We start from the raw sequence: 15195 nt of genomic DNA, 5'->3' as shown, positions 1-15195 counted from the left end.
CTCGAGTGGCTGTTTGCGCTCAGACTGGTGTGGAGAGAGGTAGTAGTAGTAGCAGGAGGAGAAGTAGCAGAAGTGGTGGTGGTGGTAGGATTGGTACAACTAGTAGAACAGGTGGAATAGGGTGGTGACCTGACAGAGAGAGAGAGAGAGAGAGAGAGAGAGAGAGAGAGAGAGAGAGAGAGAGAGAAAGAGAGAGAGAGAAGTACAGAGAAGATGATAGAGATAGACACCAGAGAAGAGAGAGAAAAAAAGAGAGAAAAAAGTCAAGAAAGAAACAAAAAGAAACAGACAACAAAGACAGCCACATGCATACAATACAAACACTTTAGCAGCAGCAGTAGAAGCACAGTTAGGCAGCATTAGGTAGAGTTATGTGGTATTAGGTTTTGTCTAATGTTTTAATGGAGTTATACAGACGCAAAGTCACACTTATGAAGCAGTAGTTATGCATGATTATGTAGGATTTTGACCTGAAGTCTTTTTCGATGGAATCGTTGCACTTTATATACTTACTTCTTTACATACTTACATTTGCCACTAGTGACCAGAAGAGAGCAAGTTAACAAAACTCTACAACTGTTCAAATTCTCATCAAATCGTGCATTAAGATACTGTAGTAAACAATGGATGGAGGTGTGGTGTGGAATAAACAATAATCCAATCATGAATCATTTCACTGAGCAAACTAATGATCTAGTTCTCCGGAAACACTTCGATGAATTCTAAGGCACATGTCAGAGAGCTTACTGTGAAAGGCAAAAAACAAAACAAAAATGAAAGTAAATAAATAAATAAGCAAATATATAAATAAAAAGACAGCATTCATGACTGTATTAAGGTATTAAGGGAAATAAGAATAAACTCGGTCTTAATCAATCATGAAGGAAAGTAGGGTATAAAGCGTTAACCAAGGCTCAGGTTGAGCAACGTAATTACATGTTTATTTAAGGTGCATAGTAATTACGTTCAGACGCATGCACCCACACCTCCATGCAATTTTGCATGAGCTCAGTTAGATATATATGCAGCGCAGCCTACAGGAATATTAAGTAATATATTTCTCATCTCGAATACCTTTCTAATAAAGGGGAGAATTTGCCTGTCAAAGCTACCAAGGCTTACGTTTAAAACACAACTGCTGACCAAACTTCCATCTGTTTCTTCATCTTCTGAAAGGATCCGACCGGTCGTGGATTAATCTGATCTATTAGGCTCACACTGAACAAGGACACATCAAATACAGCAATAGCGGCATCAATAGCTAAAGCAGACACAAAGACACACAGCACAGGAGGGGGAAAGGGAGAGAAAGGGATGCCAACTTAAACCTGGGACATAAGCAACAGAAATATAAACTGAGGAGAAAGAGAGAGAGAGAGAGAGAGAGAGAGAGAGAGAGAGAGAGAGAGCACTGTAAGGGAGAGGAGGAGAGAGAGAGAGAGAGAGAGGTATAGCAGAAATGGAGGTGTGAATGAATGTGTGTTATGGGAGCGAGTGATGACTGTGTGGGCAGAGGGGAGAGATGGAGTGATGCAGGAAATGAGTGTTCGCGTGTGTTCGGGTTGTCGAAGTGGGACATCCTTGGTTCGGCGTGTGGAGAGAACAGGCAGGAAGTGCCAGGTGAATAAACAAAGGGATCTACGGGAAACTAACTGCTCGTTTCATGGAAGTGTTTTCGAATGATTTGCCAGAGGGAGCAAGTAAGAAAACAAATACAATACTTGCTCTAAGTATTGTACTGTTTTTCTGCTGTCCTCAGATCAATTAAAGACACCGTCTCTGGACAATAGAGTTGGATTAGAGGACAGTCAATGGAAAATGAATATCGGCAGTACTTAAACAAAGTCAACTTTTACAGCGGCCTTTTAAGAATTAGCAAAGTCTGCCTTTACATAACATCTAACAAATACACTGACCAACTACTCACACAGACACACACACACACAAATCTGTCCATCAGCCACAGGGAATTCTCCTCCTGACCTCGCAAAATGAAAAACTTGGTGTTCAGGCAAGTGCAGTGCTCAAGCATAAAAACTGTTCATCATTTGATGCAGAGATCAGAAATAATGGCCCTTCTGAAAATGTTCTTATCCATGAGAGACCGCCAGATGTCACACGTTACTGTTAATCGAGCAGGATTTGAAAAGGCTTCACTGCTTTCAATATAAAATAAATAAATAAATAAAAAGCAGCCTTTCCTACAAGTGCTACCTTTTGAAGACAGGTTTTGATGACAACAGGTGCAACCCTTAAAGCTACTGTACACAAACGCTCACAGACACGCACAGTGCTTTCAACATTGCCAAACGCTCAGTCTGAAAAGCATCTGTGTATAGATTTTGTGTATAAGTGTCTAGTTGTTGTGTATACACGTGTGCTTGTGTTCTCTTTCTTTTCACCAGATGTGTCGAGCTATCGCTCTCCTCCTTCGTTCTCATTATTCCTCGTTCAATTTTTTGCTCAACGCTCACTACCGTTCCCTTCTTTCTCTTCATTCTCTCCCTCTCAGTCTCTCCATCGCCCACTCGCTTCTTCACGTAAATGCACTTGTGATAACTCTCCACGTTCCCACAGCAACCATTCTGTAGCTGAAACCCAGGAGAAAGCACGAGGCAGAGGATGCCAGAGAGGGAGGGAGAAGGTGAAGAAGAGAAAGGGGAGGCACAGAAGAGCTAGAAAGACAGAAAAAGGGAAAAGCAATGCTGATCTCAAATATTCAACTACAGTAATGTGAAATTGATCCGATTCCCTTGTGCTGACGGCATCGTCGCCGCTGAGTGTGAAAAGAGCAGCTTTGGAAGGTTGGTACATTACCAGAAGGCATGTGGCAAAGCTCTCCAGCCCGCCTCTCGATTCAGCACGGTCCAATCAAAAATGTTTTAATTCCATCTGCAGAGTCTTTGCTGGTCAGACATTATGTTAAACCATGCTGTGAGAATAAGCACCACTGCTCAGATGACCGTGCTGTTTCATTCCAGCAACTTTCATCCAAGCAAAAATTCATCCACCATTTTAGCCCTGTCGGTTCCTCTGATCTCCTTTCTTCCGTATTCATGTTGTACACACACACACACACACACACACACCATTTATTTATAGAATACTTACGGATGCATTCTCATTAAATCACAAACTTATAATAGGATATATGATTTTTCCTAGTGGAAAAAATGAGGCACCAAGTACAAAATGTGTCTTCAAAACTGATGAAAGGGCAAGAGAGAAACTTATCAGGGAGGCAGCGAAAAGCGATACAGCAACATTAAAAGGGCTGCAGGAATATCTGGCATGTCCTGGTCACTTCCTGCTTGTGCCAGGGGTATGAAGTAGCATGGTTAGATGGAAGAACTTTCTCTATACATGTATTAAAAAAACATCCAATCCAAAAACATCCAATCCACTTTGAGTCACCTAAAGACTAAAGTAGAACCTTTTGTGCATAATTCTCAAAGCAGTAAGACACTCAAAAAAGACAGCTTATCATGTGAAGAACAAAATAACAACCGTGAAGCACGGTGGTGGCAGTATCATGCTATAAAGACATCCCTCTCCAGCTGGGACTGGGGCTCAAGTCAAATCCCAATTTTAATCTATTCTGTTAAAAAAAAAAAAAAAAACTATACTAAAAAAAAAACCTAAACGTCTCTGTTAGACATCTGAAGATTTAGAAAGAAAGAAAAAAAAAACCCTTTCAGCTTTATAACAACTCAAAACACAAATCCAAGTTAACAGAAGAAGGATGCAAGAGATCAAAGTAGATCAACGTTTTGGGAAAGCGCAGATCGAAATCCTCCCAAAAACCTGTGGCACGATGTGAAGATGGCTGATGGCTGAGCACAAGCAGTTAATGTTGAATTTAGTAGATATTAACAGATATTTTAGCATACAGATATAATTTAACAGATATTTAATTCTTTTTAGATTGAGCTTTACAGACTAATGCTACCAGGTTCTAACAAATTGTTGTAAACTTTTTATATTTACGTTAGGTACAAGGTATTATTGTGTTAACCAGAAGGTACGTTTAGTAGAAAGTGTCCATCCTGACACACTCAGATTGTGTGACAGCCTTCTCAGCAGATAATGATCAATATCTATCAAATCAGCTGACTGTGCAACTGCCTAACCAGATTGGATCTGGTTGGAGATCCGATTTTTTTTTTTTTTTGTACAAAAATAGGGACAGAAAAGAAGTAAAACAAAAAAACACTCTTCAGACTGCTGTGTGTCTTTGAAGATGAATAATCGTCACACTACGCAAGATAACAGATCATAACATGTTCTGCAGGTCAGATTAGATCAGCAATAAAATGACTACATTCTGCTTTATGCCATCAAACTGTGTGATCTGGACTTAAACAGAAAACGTTTCAAAAGCTTGAGCTTAATTTGGATATCATTCGCTGTCCATCAGTAGCTTTCATATGCATCTCATCACCACCACTACTCCATTTGTCAGTTCACTCTAGGATTTGGTAAATGTCAGTATTGCTTCAGAACATGATACGTTACACTGGGAAGAAAATATTCTTAAATTTAAATCCAATCACACGACAGTCAGAATAAACCTACAGTATGTCATCACATTTTCTATCGGTTTTATTGTCATTTTAATCTTTCAGAAAAAGACTTGCTGATGCTTTATATTTTACTCGATAGTCTACTGACCTCTTGTCGTACTGTATATTTACGGTTACTATGATGCTATGTACTGTACACATCATACTTTGCTTAGTAGGTGTGTGTGTGCGTGCGTTTGTGTGTGTATGTATGTATTATAACACATGGAATTTAATATCTAAATTCTGCAGTTATATTTATAATGCACACGTAGTCATTTTAGGATGTCATAAGATTAAACTATTCATCATATCTATTGTTGCAGCTACTGAGTGGCATCTAGAGATTTCTCTCATACACACACACAATCTTTCTTCGCTGCCCTGGCTTGGACAGAATGATGTATTGTTGTGGGATGACTGCGGTTGCCTCTGTGTTGCAATGCGAAGGAAGCTGATGGTAGGCTCACACGAAACCTCCCTCTCTGAGCTATTTTTTGCCCCGATAGCCGGTGGAGAGAAGGCACTCATATATACAGTCACATTCAGTTAAGCACGGAATGACAGGATAAGATCACAACAGCGAATTTGTTAATCACTGCCGGCCGTTTGTTACATTCGTTTTGTTCGCAAGTGTCATAGAGGAGCACAAAACACGTTAATGCAGACAAAACTGACGACGTGCCAAATTATTATAAAACGCTGTTCCTGAAAATCATTATGAGTCCCATGTGAACCAGAACGCAAGGACAACTGAGTGGGCTTAATTATTTTGAAAAGTGACATCATTTGTCCTTGTCCTTAAGTACAATGTCCTTGCCTTGTCCTAGGACCGTGTATGGTTATACTGTGTGCTGCACAAAATAAGTTGTCCTGGGGATGAAAGACACACATGCATGTGCATGCTCACTGTCGGGGTCTCTCTCTCCGTCTCTCTCTCCCTCTCTCTCTCTCTCTCTCACACACACAGAGAGAAATAAATGGAGAACTGCGAGGTAAGCGTGCAACTTTTTTCTCTCTCCTTTTTTAAGCAATGCAGTTCATCTAGAGTTGTTGCTATGACAACCCATCACTTATCCTTCAGATGCATGGTTCATTTTCATCCTAGTGAGCTGTCCTAAACCTATTACAGAGCAAAGTTACCTAGAGATAACCGTATCCAGCTCCATCAGAGCAATGTGGGTAATATTATATATCATAGCTTTAATGCAGTAGGATCACTGATGCCTTAATTATGCATAAAATAAAAAAGCCTTGAAATCTATTACATTCCACCAGACATTTCATCCATTTCAAACCCGTCCCTTCCCCTCACAACAGCTGTATAATAACCAGTGTGTCGTACTGAATCTGTGAGAGGCAGCGCTGGACAATTATATGCATATATTTACTAGGCATCGCTACAGCTTATACATAGGTATCTCAAAACTGGCACACAACCTACCAAAGCATCATCTAAGCTTATGTAATTCTTAGTCTTTCAAGGTTCTGGCACTAAATTCTTGGAATGTGTCAATATGACTGTGACCTTCAGGGCCACAGCTCATTACTGCAGCCTAGATGAAGGTGTTCCAGCAGAAAAGTTAATCAGCCATTCTAATCAATGACTCATTATGACTGAGGATTAGCTACTGCAACACACCGGGACTACTTCCCTCTTCCTGCAGATTAACACATCCTAAACAGAGGTCTGCCAACAGCATCGAGGATACGGTCTACGATCTCGTCTGAGCAGGACAAGAGGGGGGAAATGAGGAAGGAGAGAACTGAAAGGGTCGTTACAGACCTGTGTTTGTTGAAGTTTCCGTCTGGCCTACACATCCAGCAGGGTGAGGGGTGGTGAGGGAGACAGAAGAGAGAAAAAGAAGCAGGAAGACGGAGAGAAAGAAAGACACAAAACATGTAGAGGTAAATGCAGAGAAAGGGGTCAATCGTTCAACAATATTATGACAGAAATAAGCCCCATGCACATAACAGTACATGATAGAAATACTGCCTTTTTTATTTTAGTTTTTGGGCTAGAGATGTAACACAGTGCCACTAAGTTCTGTGCATCTGTACTGTATCTGTTTAATGCTCCAAATATCCTTTCTTTGAATCGAAGTATGAATCCTGATCCTGTTTGTACAGTTATTATTCACAACATATAAACACCATGTGGTTTAAATTACACCACCATGACCCTGACCAGGCAGTTACTAAGGATGAAGGAATGAATGCTGTAAATGAATCCTACACAGCCACACGTTCACGTTAACGTGAATGAACATGGTCTGTGTTTATCCGGAAGCCTGATATTTGGGCACTCATTTGACCCTGCAAGACAAATTTTCACTGCATCATGTGGGAATCACAGTCTTGAAGCAAAGTCTCTACTCTCAACCAAATGTCCTGGATATCTTCCTGGCCTGCTTTTATTAAAGATAAATAAATAAATAAAAGACCAGCGCACCTTCTATTCACGTGTATACTTCAGACTGAATAATTTTGCTATTCTTATTCAAACTCAGCCATGTTCCTACATCTGACTCATTAGTTGGGTCTGACAGCTACTAGATTGAGCTTGTGTTTAAGCAAATACTCTTTAAAGGGGTTCAAATCTGTTCTGGCAGCTTAGTAACAATGACAATTATTTGATTGCTGAACTGAACAGGTGTTGAATCTGAACAGCAAAGTCTCTGATCCGTGTGTTCCAATTGGGGTTTAATAAGACAATACCTCCAACGCTCAAACCTCCGACACCCCAGATATTACTCACTGCCTCCTATTCATGACAGTAATTGCCACCTATCAATTGGACGAATGTAATTAACACAGACAAGCTAATTATTCTCCCACTCAATGTATTAACATACATTAGATCACTCCTAATCCTGCCTTGATGCCCGATGATGCCTGAGATGGGCACAGGCTCCCCGTGACCCGAGGTACAGATAAAGCGGTAGAAAATGAGTGAGAGAGTGAGAGAGAGATCACTCCTATAGGTCCGTAGTGGAGTTTGCTGTGAAGACAATGATCTTTAAAACATGGTAAAGAAAAAGTACAGATTTTCACAACACGACTAGTGAATTGTTTGACTGGCAAGTTGACTAATCTGTATAATTAGGCAGATTTGGATTTATGTTCACACCTGACCAGTCAAACACATTTCCTAGACACATGTGCAGACAAAATTTTATCTAATCAATAGCTATAACCTTTTATTGTGCTAAATCCACCATTGTTGAGACTGTGATGGATTTAGTACAATAACTGGAACTTTTCTCCCAGAACTTGTAGTCTGACAGGAATGACTGTTTAAGACTTTAATGGCAATAGACATAGGGATGAATTATTCACAGCTTTTTTTTTTCCATTTCATCATCAAATGCAGTTAATTAAGAGCTGTGTACAGAACATGTTCTCACTGTTGCAAATACTATTAAAGAAAAATCAGCTTGAGGTAGAATGCCTAGTTTGTGTCACGAACTAATCCCCAACGTGTGACTACTGATATATTAAAATATATATCAGCCTTGATATAAAAGTTACAAGTACATTATACCACAATCTTCAAATCTGGCTGATCGGAATGTATTGATTCATTTTCTCAAACACGGCAGTGCTGACTAATTTAAATAATAATTAAATAACCTTATCTTTTTAAATAACCTTATCTTTTCTACATCTTGTTCACATTAAATATTATTGCTGACACTTTATGTAATCTAAGCCTGATAATACATGGATCAAAGAAATGTGCTGTTATTTAACAAAAGACATTATATAATGATGGATGGTGTATTTCAGGTAAGGAGTCTCCAGGTACAGTGCCCTTCGATGCTCAGAGGTTTCCTGCTACAATAGATTTAATACTTTGTCTCGATGAGGAAAAGTGTGCGCTGGTGAAGGGATAACTGATAGCTAACAGAAGTCTTAACAATCCACACGATGTGGTCTTTTATGTCAAAATGAGAATATTTTGTAAGATAAGTTCCTATGGATCACAAAAACGCTTGTTAGCTTGTTGTATTGTTACTCCTATTATATTGACAGCTGAGTCAGTCTGGGTCTCTCAGGAACATTTGCATTTATATGAATTTAAACTCTTAGGAAAAATAAATAGATTTTTTGCCAAGTCATCTTAGCTAGTCATGATGTTTCAGCAAACAAAACTGAAAAATACTTTTAAAAGATAACAGTACTTTAAGGTTTTACCATTTAAGCTTTGTTGCATTAATCACAATATATAATGACTGACACGACAGCTGATTTTCTTTTGTTCATGTTTACTCATTCGTTTTATTCTGCCACAGATCTGCTGGGAACTTATGGCTTTTCGACCCCGTCTCGATTTAGCTGCGGTTAAAAGCCCCCTTTTGTTCCAAGAGCAAGGAATAATTCATTGCTTTGATTATATGATAGTGCTCTCTCTTGGCTTGTTGCCTGTCTTTTGGCTCAGCAACAGTTTTCTGAAGATCAGACTTGGAATATGAGTCTTTACAAACAGCATAGGCTTGTTAAGTGTCACTCGGTAACAGACAATACACATTTTTATATTACCATGATCAACAATGGCTCAACAAACATCCTCTAATTTATAAAATGTGTGAGAGAAAGAAAAAATTAAGAAAAAAAAAGAAAGAATGATTCCCAAGTCCCCTATGAGTGTAATGCAAATCAGAGAAAAGGATCATGTGATCTACCATCTGCTCAGTACAGAGGGAAGGATGAAGGATGGAGAAAGGAAAAGAAATGAAGATCAAGAAATTACGTTCGAAAAACAACATTTTTCTTCATTTAAGCGGCCAAACCTCTGCACAAATCCTTTCCGTTAAGCAGTTAGGATTTAGTATCTACAATTCTGTGTGTTCAGGTAATGCTAATGATAGCAGCACTACAGCTAAAGGAACAGATGGACACACCAGCACACAGACTGAGTCAGTCCTGGACCGTCTTTGTGTCTACTGGCTCAAGTAACGAGAGACCAGTATACAGTATTCAACTTACTACTTACTATGCTACACTCCCATCAGAGAGGTAGAAAATAGTATACGTTTAGCCAACTCCCAGTGAGAAAAAGAGACAGAGGGAAAGCAGTGGAGTGTGTGGATGGAAAAAACAAAGGGAGCTCAGATTGAAAAGAAATATCTTTCTCTTGACCTTTCTGGCATTCTCTTACAAACAAATGCTCACTAGCATTCTCTCTTTCCCTCTGTGCTCCCACACAAGCACAGTCCACAATCTGACACTGCAGTGAATATTAATCACAAACTCTCCTACACAACCAGTGCCGGTGCTTCATCCACAAAATGGCCCCAAAGTCCTCTTGAAGAGCAATGCCTCAGCTTCTTCCTACAGACTCAACTATGCGCTGTGCCCAAAATATACTAAAAAGCCCTTGAACTACAAGCTGTAGTGTTGGAGACAAACTGAAAAACAGCTTGGGGATTTAAGGCTTTAAAGCAAGGCAAGAAGTCTGGATTGACCAGGACAGCACTCTGCCTTCAGACCTTCAACCTGCTCATGTGTCTGATTATAGAAGAAAATCCATCCAAACTTTTGAAAGCAATTTGACTGACAGTAACTTTTAGTATTTAAACTATTTACTATAAGGAAATAGGAAAGCTCAGATGTCTGTTGGATTGTCTATTGTCGTTCGTTGCCTGATTGAATGGGTTGAGCATCAGCAATGCTATCACAAAATTGATCCTGTTTTGACTTGTTCGATCAGGCATGTCCGATCTTATCCTCACAGGATGTCGGCGTGCTGATTCCAACTGTTTAATCAGCTGATCTTGGCTTTCAACAAATTCATGTGTGGATTCTGCTTGACTGGAACGAAAACCTGCAACCACATCGGCCCTGTTCCGATAAGACTGGACACCCCTGTGTAAGATAGTTACCCGTTTAGCTAGTGAAAATGTAAACTGAAGCACAAGGACAGAGGAAATTGCGAGATGATGGTGGACATTCACATTAGTGAGAGTGCCGAATCTTCCAGGCTTAGGGAAAACTACAAACAGGCTCAGTGTTTGTAAAAGTTATAACATTGCTGTTTTTAAGGATGTGACAAGTTTTGATTTTTTTTACAAATATGAGAACATTAGTAGTTTCTGACGATCCATCCATGCTGTTTTGTCACCAATTGGCTATACTTTACCTTTCCTTCCTGTATATTTATATTTATTTTATTTTGATTCTAATTTGATGATGACAGTCGAAATAGCCTTTTACTCCATTTTGTGTGATGTATATGCTTGTTTATGTGACAAATAAAATTCGAATTTCTTGTCTGGTTTACAGCTTCAGACAGTTTTAAGGCTGTATTCTCTAAGACCGCCTACCTGTTGTCATTCAACTATTCATTTATTCAGTTACAGCAAACGCCTTGTCAGAGTGAAAGTGGAAACAGAGTTGAACCCAGGAACAGTGGGGGTGAAGTGGGAATACACTCTGAATAGGATGCCAGTCCAATACAGAATACTGCACACACTATTAGAGGAACATTTGAAGTAGGCAATCTAGCAAACTGTATGGATTTTGGGAGGTGAGACAAAACCAGAGAACCCAGAGCAGAAGAGAAAAATGGTGATATGTGCGCTATGAAAAGAATTGAATCCCAAACTGAGATTTTTTTTTACCCCATAATAAAAGGTGTGGTATATCCTCTGCTTACAACCTAAATCTAAAAATAATCTCATTAGAAATTTGAACAATCCCAAAAGAACTTTTTTTCTATATTTAGTATGTATGATGTCAATCCCACAGGAGCATGACTTTAGACTGGATTTAGGTGAACTTTGCTTAGCAATCATCAGATCAGTTAGCATAGCATCAAATTATGTACCTCATTAGCTGATTCAAAAGATAGAGTGTGAAATCAACTGGTAGCAATTCAACGTGATTGTCGCTTTAATCAAATTTGGATTCAAGTCTTAAAAGCAGTTCAAAATCAAAATTTCTGATACGCAATGCTTTCACCAAACGTGGGTATGAAATTCATCTTTCTGGTTGCCATGACAATCGTGTGTCCACCTAAATACACTCTACATTACAGCCTCAGAAAGCTCAGTTGCTTGAAAATGTTACATAACTATAAGGTTATCTGAAACAAAATCAGAGCTGCATAAACAAACACTTTCTTTAACTCTACTGAGGGCTGCGGAAGTTCCGGATCTATCGAACAGCCATACAAACAGAGTTTAAAGTCAGAGTATCCACAGGTCTGCAGCAGAAGAGCTTGCATGCTTATACTCACTGTCTCTGCAGAGTGGTGGCTGTGCCGGTGCTGACGGTCTCTCTGTGTCTTTCTCTGTCCCTCTCATTTTCTGTTGGGTTGGACCCAGTGGACAGGCCACGGCTGAGGCGCGTATGTGCATTGACAACACGCCGGTCTCGAGGAGGCACGGGCGGAGGAGGTGGAGGAGGGGCTGGGGCAGATGTGGCATTAGGGCCTGGCACGTTGTTGTGGCTCTGGATGGGGTACACTGTGGCTGAGTTCTGCACATGTGAAGAGTGCCCATGGGTCTGATTGGAGGCCCCTAGTGGCGGCAGTGGTGGGGGTGGACATGGCTGCCTGTCCAGTCGGAGATCCTTGTTCTCCTGGTTGAGGCGGTCCAGCTGCACCTCCAGCTCCTCGATGCGTCGCCGCTGTGTCTCCAGCAACTTCTGCTGGCTTTCGATGATGTTGTTGAGCTCCAACAGGTACTCCACAGCCCGGTTGGGGCTCTCCGGGCTGCCCTGGCCCGTGTCCATGCTTAAGGAACCTTGTACCTTGGAACAGCTGTTCACTGCTGAAGCACAGATGGAGCTGTGGGATTACAATCACCCCAAATATGACAGCTCTCCCCCCCACGTGATGCTAGTGGGGGGGGGAGAGAGAGCAAACTAAATACTGGCTGTTCGACAGGAATCGAACAGATACACACTGTTTTTACTCTCCTGTTGACTTCCGTTAAGGACAGGAAGAATAATTTGTATCAAAGTGGTCGAATCATTTTTTGATCCAAGTTTCAAATCTGCACAAACATAGGAGAGAATGGGATGGATGGGAATGTCTGAGTCAGCAGATTCTCAAGCTTTCACAGGGTCCACCATGCAACAATGTGAACAAATCATCTGCTCAGATTAATCTATTTCCTCTCCGTGGTTCAAAGATTCAGCATCTTACCAACATGTCAGATCGGTGTAGCAGAAGACAACGAAGAAAGTGAAACCGTCTTGCTTTCATCTGCATCTCCAGCACATACTGGTGTCTCCTTTCCTTCTCCAGCATGGAGCTGAATGTCAAATGTCGCAGCGGTGCAGATGCTTCCTCGCCACAGAGCCTTCATGACTCATAGCGTGGAGAAGAGGCTGGGAGACATTTTCTCGCTGAGCCATTCCTCTGAGGAAAGGAGGGGGGGTAACAAAAGTTGAACCTTTCCACCGCAGAGCAAAATGAAAATTGCTTGATGTGCGCATGTCTTAATGGAACCAAACCAGATCTGCTCTTTTCTCGCTTCTTCTCAACCTCATGGCCTTTTCTTCAACCATCTCAACGTCCACGTCCCACCTTCATGCATTGCAGTGGCAGACTGACCACATCAATACACTAGGACCTATAGCTGTCACTACAACACATGACTGAAGCCTGTTTCTCTGCTGATGCTCAGACAAACTCGCTCCAGCTCCTTCACTCGCCTGAGGTTTCTCGTTCAGCTCTAATATTCCTCCTTGGACTCAAAACGTGTAAGGTCCAAAATAAGCAACAAAATAATCTGCTTTTCTTTCTCCGTTTCGTCGTTATTCATCCCCGAAGCTCCTTCTCCTTCATCTTTGCTTTAAAAACGCGTTGCTTTTCGCAGTCATTTTCTACAGCAGCAGCAGGAGGTTTTATATTGCGGCTTTACCCGGCTTTAGGTTCCTCCATCAGCTGTGAACTGTTATTCATTACGGACAGCTAGCTGTAGGCTGTGCGGCAGCGTTTTAACTAACTTCGCCTTCGTGTGCGTTATGACTCGCTTCCTAATTGGCAAGCAGCGCGCAGCTGCCCATTGCACACGCACGCGCACTCACTCACACACGCACGCACACGTACACAGTGGCTGAAAACACAGCGAGTTGTACACGATTCCTTTCAGCAGCTTCTTAGCGAGCCAGCGCGTTAGTAACGAATTCACACGATTTCCTGTGCTGTGGTCTGTGCTGCACCTGCCGCCATTCAGCATCCACCACCGCAGTGTCCACGCTGTCCACATGCGTCAAAGCCAATGTCTCCTCTCACAACCTACCTTTTCCTACCTCATTGCCTGTCGCCAACCGGCTTCAAACTCAAAATTCTAGTCCCACTTTCAAAGTATATACACATTTCCTTCAGCTGAGGTTCTGGTGCTCGTATTGCGTAAAACTAGCGATACATGAAGGAAACTGGGAGTGATGAGGCGGCCATCTTGGATCTAAAAAGCCGTTTTACTCGGCGGTGAAATTTCTCAGGCAGAGCCGCAATGGACACAGTGACACGCAATCTCTCTCTCTCTCTCTCTCTCTCTCTCTCTCTCTCTCTCTCTCTCTCTCTCTCTCTCTCTCTCTCTCTCTCTCTCTCTCTCTTGTGTGCTGCATTGATTCCGCAGAAAGAGAAAGCGTTTTATTTTTGTCCTATTTTTGTTTTACTTTGTCCTATTCCGAAATTCACCATTTGAACTACAGTAGTTTTATTTCTGTTAAATCTGAATTTTTTTTGGTCTCTCACAAGTTCACAAGTTAATACACCTTTTTTTTCTCCTCTTGGGTTCACTAGGAATACTGTACAAGTTTGGAAATGGCACCATATGTTGGGGTTGGTGTGTAGAGGCATTAATTTACTCACTCACAACAACCTCTTTTTTGTGGAAAATCTTCTTTTGAGCATTTGCATATTGTCATAAAACCTCAATAATTATATGTAACTACAGTGAGACTAACAAAAAAAAGGAAAGACCTAAGGATAGGTGCTGGATAAGGATAGGATATACGTAATTAAGCTGTTGTTGAAAAGGCCTCTTGTGGTTTAAGGTTTAAAATGTGATTTTTTTATGGGCAGAATTGCATCTTTTTCACCCGCTTTCCTCTTCAGATTCCACATAACTAAGGACAAATAAGTGTTTGTGCATTCAAATGAAGAACAAATCGTGTTTTATTTTTGCCTTTACGCTGAGAATAATGATATCTAGTGTGTGTTTATGTAACAGTGTGAATATGGACAGAATGGAGAGAGTGAGAAAGAGAGAGTGATGAAGAGAGCAATACATTTCTGATACACCCACACAATGGCCTTAATTATTCAGCCGCAGCAAAAAAAGGAATTCTGATCATTCGTATTAATGTGCTTTTGCTGTGTTTGTTCATCAGCCTGTCTGTCTCTACATCTGCCTGGGTAGAACTGGAAGGGCCAATCTGGAGATCTCTACTCAGACATCTAACCAATGCTTTTCGTTTGTTCTTTCATTTCTATCCATATATATATATATATATTTTAGAAATACTTCCTTGCCTTTATGTATACATTCATAAGGAGATACATGAACATTCAATATCATTTTTAATTTCTCCAAGTGTTCAATATTTGCTTAACACTGCAGAGTCAGTCATTTGGTTTTTAAATGTACCTTCTGTGTGTAGTGAAAAAAATCGA

The 15195-nt window shown here is 40.7% G+C and overlaps 1 protein-coding gene across 7 annotated transcripts in view; it reads right to left on the bottom strand.

Annotated features, from left to right (window-relative positions):
• Positions 1-14037, bottom strand: part of LOC113656103 (IQ motif and SEC7 domain-containing protein 2) — a 78525-nt gene extending 64488 nt beyond the window's left edge. For 2 of the 7 annotated variants that reach the window (XM_027167149.2, XM_027167148.2), the window contains exon 1: positions 11803-14036. In XM_027167149.2, coding sequence (XP_027022950.2) covers positions 11803-12299 — 497 coding nt within the window. In that variant the 5' untranslated portion in view covers positions 12300-14036. Of the gene's footprint in view, positions 1-6348; positions 6412-11802 lie in introns of all 7 variants that reach the window. The other 5 variants (XM_047799787.1, XM_027167147.2, XM_047799786.1 and 2 more) reach the window with 5 other exon arrangements.
• Positions 14038-15195: the final 1158 nt, after the last annotated feature.

The sequence above is a fragment of the Tachysurus fulvidraco genome, chromosome 14 (assembly GCF_022655615.1).
Source record: "Tachysurus fulvidraco isolate hzauxx_2018 chromosome 14, HZAU_PFXX_2.0, whole genome shotgun sequence".
In the NCBI taxonomy this organism is placed as follows: Eukaryota; Metazoa; Chordata; class Actinopteri; order Siluriformes; family Bagridae; genus Tachysurus; species Tachysurus fulvidraco.
Note: the sequence above shows the minus strand (reverse complement) of the source record. Positions and strands in the feature narration are given on the sequence as shown.